The 6,643-nt window shown below is 46.3% G+C and overlaps 1 protein-coding gene across 2 annotated transcripts in view; it reads left to right on the plus strand.

Annotated features, from left to right (window-relative positions):
- RYK (receptor like tyrosine kinase) overlaps nucleotides 1-6,643 on the plus strand; it is a 37,701-nt gene that overhangs the window by 27,746 nt on the left and 3,312 nt on the right. For both annotated transcript variants that reach the window (XM_031060342.1, XM_014308672.2), the window contains exons 10-12: nucleotides 781-913; nucleotides 1,684-1,793; nucleotides 4,339-4,498. In XM_031060342.1, the coding sequence (XP_030916202.1) occupies nucleotides 781-913; nucleotides 1,684-1,793; nucleotides 4,339-4,498 (403 nt within the window). The remainder of the gene's footprint in view (nucleotides 1-780; nucleotides 914-1,683; nucleotides 1,794-4,338; nucleotides 4,499-6,643) is intronic.

Consider the following 6,643-nt stretch of genomic DNA (forward strand, 5'->3'; position numbering starts at 1 on the left):
CCTACACTACCTATAAAGCTGGGACCTTCATGGGTCTCCAGAGCTGATGGATGTGACACCTGGCTGTGAGAAATTTTCAGGAAAGAGTAAGAAAATTCAAAATTTAAAAAAAATGATAAGTTGTTGGTGACTTTTACTAATGTTTTTCAATGGAAAATGCAGGTGTTTTAAAAAGTGATTAATGGAAATTGTAACTGTGTCCAGTTTGGTTTGAGTTTCTATGAATTTACATGTTGATATATATAATATTATGTATTATATTTCTTCTAAGGAAGATGTGCAGAGACACTGCAGCATGGGGGTTACCTGAGCCACAAAAAGCTTGGAAAGGCCCTTAAAGTGACTGATTCACAGCTAAAATTTTCTGTTCTGTGACTTTGCAGTGGATCAGACATGATCTGACTTTTTTTTTTGTTTAACTGCTGTAGTGCAAGCATATATTTTATATCTGTAATAGATTTAGAATGCTGCACCTCCCAGTTTAGGTTATAGCACCTCTGTGTCTTCACCTGTATTCAAAACAATTTATGTCAGCCCCCTTGGACCAAGTGAAAACATTTGGAGGGTTCTTCATAATGGGAAAGTAGTCAAATATTTCATTTATTAAAAGTACTGTCTAGGGCTTCAGTTAATTGGACGTGTTGTGCTCTGCAATTCCTAATACAAGAGTAAATGCTTTTTTTTTTTCATGTTGAATTAATTTTATTGCTGTGTTTAGGAATCAAAGTTATTTTAATCAAATTTCAGTTCCACAACATTAGGAATTTCTGTGTCTTCCAGGAATCTGCTGCCTATCACTCATGTCTGTATAGAGGAGGGAGAGAAACCAATGGTGCTGCTGCCCTACATGAACTGGGGGAACCTTAAACTCTTCCTGAGACAGTGCAAATTGGTGGAGGCCAACAATCCTCAGGTACCCTCGGGCATGTGGGACTTTGTGCCCATTAAAACTCCACTTGCTCTGAGTTTGTGCCACCAGAGGAATGGTTGTGGCACTCTCCTGTTCAGTGTGATCCAGGAGAGCTGCAGAGGTGGCTCCCCAGCAAGTGTTTGCCTTGTTTCCCACCAGGAAAGCATTCCTGGGTGTTCATCCTGGGTGTTCAGAGGGCAGGAAGCTGTCACCTCTCATTAGGGTAGGAGCTCAATCAATGCATCCTAAAATTACAGCAACAAATAGAGAAAATTGTGGATTAAATTAAGGGAAATGGTGTATGGGGAAATTTCAGATTTATTGATACTACTTTTGGTATCCCAAGCTATAAATACATGGAAGATTTTAATTATTATGAGACTGTGAAGTTGCAAAAGGAGCTGAAGCAACAGCCTTTGGTACTGGTTTTGGAGAGCAGCTAGGATTTTGACTGTGCTGCTGCCTGGAAATGAGCAGATTCCCAGGGAAACAAAGTGAAAAAAGTGTGGGAAGGGGTAAAATGGACCATTTTTGCTTATGTCCACTTCCAATCAAAGGAAAAGTAGGTAGAAAGAGTGAGGCACCTGCAAGATGGAAGTATTGTCCCTTGGCATGTCAGAAAAAGAAGTTAAAATTCCGAGTAAGGCGCCATCATGAGTGCCCATAGGTGGTTGTGTCTGTGGGGCCTGGAAGGGAGGGGGCACTGGGACACCCAGTAACCCTGCAGGTGCTGGGCTGGAGGGGCTGATGGCTGCTGCTCTGGGCTCTTGCAGGCGATTTCCCAGCAGGATCTGGTACACATGGCCATCCAGATTGCCTGTGGGATGAGCTACCTGGCCAGGAGGGAGGTCATCCACAAGGACCTGGCTGCAAGGAACTGTGTGTAAGTACTGTCCCCTCTGCAGCTGCAGCTCCCTGCACTCAGCCTGAGCTCCCCTTCAAAATGCAGGGTTGGGGTCTCTGGTGTAGTCAGTGAAGTTGTTTTCCCCCAAAGTAAGGGGAACCAGGAGTTGTGGTTCTAAAGGATGCAGAACATCCTCTCTGTAAATGCTTCAGATGGGTTTGACTATCACTTTTTCAAAGGCTTGGAAAGAGTTAAAGCTTCTCTTCAATGTCAATAAAAACTTGGAATATCTTTGACAGTTTATCAATGGATAGATTTTTGTTTGAAGTTGGTTTTCTTCATTTTTTCTCTGTAAAAACTGAGTTAAAGACTTTGTTCATTGGTAGATTTCTTAGTTGCCAAATGATGGATAGATACAAACATGCTCTGGAATGGCAGGCATGCCAGAGAAGGGTTTGAGACCATCTTCAGGTTGGAATACACTCCAAAATGTAGAAGTGGAGGTGTTTGGTGGCCTTCTGGGAACCCAATCACTCAGTGACCACCATCTCTGCTCTTGTGCCCTGTAAGGGTGCTCAGTGTGATGGGGTTCCTGGCAGATCCTGTTCCTAATTCCTCTTGCTGTTCCTCACTGCTGAGCACACTGAGGAGGAAGTGGGACCACAGGAGACAGAGATCACAAACATCAGGGAATCACAAACATCAGGGACATCCCTTGGAGCTCCATGTTTGGAAAGATGAAGAGGTGCCAGTAGCCAAGGTCCCCTGAAGGACTTTGTTCCACCAGCCCCTCTTTGTTCCCCAGGTTTGCTCTGGGTGGTGAAAGGCTTGGAAGTGCATCAGACCCATCTCTTAATTTTGGGAAGGGAGCCAAGATTCCAGTGATCTTGGCAGGTTTAAGGGAGGAAATGCTTGTGTTCTCATGTGCCCCTGGTGCAGCCAGGTCCAATTACAGTGGACATGAGAGTTACACAAGTCAGGGCTCTCTAATTGCTGGGGAATTGCCCTTTGCATTGCATTTGCTTTCAAACAGATCTTCTAGGAATTTCTCTGAACCCTTAAAAATTACTACATAATAAATTTCCTGTGTAAATTTTGAGGATAATGAACTGGCCTGAAAGTGCATAGAGGAAAAAAAGGTATCTGGAATAGTAAAGAGAGAAACACACAGATAGAGCATTTATATTTCATTTTTCTCATCAAAATAAATAATTGGCAAGATGCAAAGACAGCAAACACCAGTTTGTTACAATACCCCCACCCCAATGTTCCTCCATTGTATATTTGTCATACAATGTTGAAGCCAACATCTTTGCCATATTCTGAAGTCAGCTGTTTATGAGAACACTGAGCTTTATTGCACACAGTTTTAAGTTCAAAGAGTTTGAGTCACACCCCAGAGGGGGCAAATTCTCTCTGCTATTTTGAGTCATCTTTTCTTGATTAAAGTGAGTTTCCCTTAGTACCCTATTTCTGACAAGCATCAATATCTGTTCTGGAGGGAATAAAGACTTTTCAGCAGATGGCTTGGTTGGAGACATGCTTTTGGACCACAAAGGGTGCTGGTTGGTTAAATGTATTACTGGCTCTTTCTTTGCTTAGATCTTTTCCTCATTATTGCCACAGAGGTACTAGAGCTACAAAGTGTTTAATTGCTCTGATAGGGGATCTCCAAAAGAGCAGGAGTAACTTGAGGCAGCTACTTGTTTGCTTTAACAGTATTTTCTTGCAGTTGTAAGTGTTTGGTTTTATTTAATCAAGCCTGCTGATTTTTCTAGTGCTTATCAGTTGGCACAGAATAAACTGGTGCTGTGATAATATTTGCTAATCACAGAGTAAGTGTGTCTTGAAGCAGGAGAGTGCCAGTGCTTGACCTGTGGATTAGCAGTCCCCAGTGAGATGCTGAGTGTGGCCCTTGGGGCTGGGCAGAGCTGTTGGCTCTGGGGCTGTGGGGTTGCTGACCTGTTGGAATATTACCAATATGACCAGAAGGGATGTGCTTGACCTTTTGGTGCTGAACCAAATAGTGGCACTGTGGTGTTTCACCCCAGAGACACTTCTGGCTAGCTGGATGCTGCAGCTGGGTGCTTGGAGGCAAGTCCAGGCTTGCAGGAGCTCAGGTTTCCCTCTTTTGGAGAAACTTTAAGGTGATGGTGAAGGAAAGGAGTTGGTTCTGATGGAGGGTTTGGATCCAGAGCTTTGTTCTGACACACAGGCCTCTGAATCCAGCAACAGCTCCAACAGAACTCTCAGACTGCCTGGTTGCTGTTCCTTTTAACCCTGGGGAGAGAGGGAGGGAAGGGGTAGAAATCCCACCAGCCAGGTACATGAGAGGAGGTCTCAAGGGACAAAGGGCACCAGGATGGCCCAATGTTCCCCCAAGGGTAGAGGGCATCTTTTGAATCTGCCAATCACTCAGTGCCCTTCTGGAATGCCGGGACTGACAGACAGTGCTGGGAGGGGTCAGAGAGGGAAAGGAGAGGTGAGTGACACACCTGGCAGGGATCATCAGGGGAGGAACCAGGGTACTGAGGTAAATCCTGAAATCACAACCCAGCCCTGACCTGCTGTTCTCTGTGCCCAGCATCGACGACGCCCTGCAGGTGAAGATCACGGACAACGCGCTGTCGCGGGACCTGTTCCCCATGGACTACCACTGCCTGGGGGACAACGAGAACAGGCCCGTGCGCTGGATGGCTCTGGAGAGCCTGGTCAACAATGAATTCTCCAGTGCCAGTGATGTGGTGAGGGCTTTTTTTCCTGGAAATGTGTTTTGTTGGCATTTTGCTCTTTATTCAGCTGTTGGAGAATCACAGAATCCCAGAATGGTTTGGATTGAAAGGGACATTTAAAGCCCATTTAATTCCACCCCCTGCCATGGACAGGGACACCTTCCTCTGTCCCAGGTTGCTCCAAGACCCGTCCAGTCTGGCCTGGAACATTTCCAGGGATCCAGGGGCAGCCACAGCTGCTCTGGGCACCCTGTGCCAGGGCCTCCCCAACCTCACAGGGAAGAATTTATTCCCAATATACCATCTAACCCTGCCCTCTATCAGTGTACAGCCATTCCCCCTTGTCCCATCCTTCCATCCCTTGTCCTCAATCCCTCTCCAGCTTTCTTGGAGTCTCTTTAGGCGCTGGAAGGTGCTGTGATGTCTCCCTGGATCCTTCTCTTCTCAAGGTGAACCCCGCAGCTCTCCCAGCCTGGCTCCAGAGCAGTGGTGCTCCAGCCCTTGGAGCATCTCTGTGGCCTCCTCTGGACTTGCTCCAGAGCTCCAACATCCTTCTGATGTGGGGGACCCCAGAGCTGGAGGCAGGGGACCATGGCACTGGATAGGTAACAGTGGCTTGTTCAGAGCAGCATCTCTACTCCCAGTCCTGCATCAGCTGCTCATGGCAGATGGTTCAGGGGTCAGTCAGGCCCTTTGTGCACAGCAGAAGTGCTCCTCTCTCCCTGTTCTTTGGAAGTGCTAGCAGGCATCACACTCAAATTCAGGGAGCTGCACTGGGACTGCTTTTCATAAAGTATCCCAAGTTGGAAGGGACCCACAGGGACCATCCAGTCCAGCTCCTGGCCCTGCACAGGACACCCAACAATCCCAAATGCTGCTGGAGCTCTGGCAGCCCTGGGGCCGTGCCCATTCCCTGGGGATCCTGTTCTGTGCCCCAGCACCCTCTGGAAGTCAGAGTTGGCATCCATTCCTCACCCTGTGCTCTCTGCTCAGCACAGATCTGCTCAGGCACAGCTTCCCTTGATAAATCCACACTGGCTGTTCCCAGACATCCCTGTGCTTCACAGACATGGGAGTGATCTCCAGGATAAGGAGCTCCCTGACATTAGCAGGAGCTGGTGCTTGACTCTGTGGCCCATAGTTCCCCACATCCCAGCCCTTCCAGAGGTTGCCTTCATTCCAGTGGGCAGGAACCTCTCCCAGCTGAGGTGACCTTTCAGAGATAAGAGCAGTGTTGCACTGACCTCAGCCTGTTCCCTCAGATGCATCCTATCCAGGATAGTTTGGGAAATTTTAGAGAAGTTCTGGTTGGTTTTTTCCCTCCATGGTCTCTGTTCTAGTGCTGCAGCCATGTAAACAAGGAAAAGAAGGAAGGAAGGGAAGGTGCCACTTGTGCTCCACATGTGTATTCATTGGAAAACACATGGGAGTTTGTGTTAGATCCAGCCTGAAGACAGAAGAGGAAATGGAAGTTGCCTGTAAAAGCATGTTTATAGAGAGCTAAATGAACTCAATAAAATGGTGATTTTTTTTATTTTTACATTAAAAAAAAAATCTGGGACATGAAAGCAGTTACTGTTTGTGAGAACTAGGAAATCAATGCTTATGTAACAGCAGCAGTGGGATGTGGAATTTTATTAGGATGAGTAAATCTCATTATTGTAGCCATTTTTGAAAACTCCAATGCAATTCAGCATTTCTTCCAGTCCATTTTAACCAGAAGTACCCTTTTCATTGCTTAGGGATAAATGCCACCCACCTTTTAACACCCAATTCTAACTGCAGACACGTGGCCATCTGAGTTTTGTAGAGTTCAAAAGTGAACAATTTTTCTGGGTGTAGAAAACACCATGTGCCCTAAATATCAGCTTTGCATCTACCTGGACTCCTTTCACAAAAAGCTGATGTCAGATGTTTTTGTGGGTTTGGTAGGAACAAATCCAGTGATCCATTGCATGTAACAGGGAACTGGTGATGAAGTCTGGTACAAACAGTGTCTGTGTCTGCAGGGATGCCAGGGGATGTGTTCCAGGCTTGCTTTTTGGATGACTTTCTTTCAAATGTGTTTGCTGCCTTGAAACTTTCCCAATAATGTGTTGCTCCCCTGCCAACAGCTCTATCAGTCAGCCAGAGTGTAGGAAAACAAACCACCATTCC

This window comes from Geospiza fortis, unplaced genomic scaffold (genome assembly GCF_000277835.1).
Source record: "Geospiza fortis unplaced genomic scaffold, GeoFor_1.0 scaffold118, whole genome shotgun sequence".
Taxonomy (NCBI): domain Eukaryota; kingdom Metazoa; phylum Chordata; class Aves; order Passeriformes; family Thraupidae; genus Geospiza; species Geospiza fortis.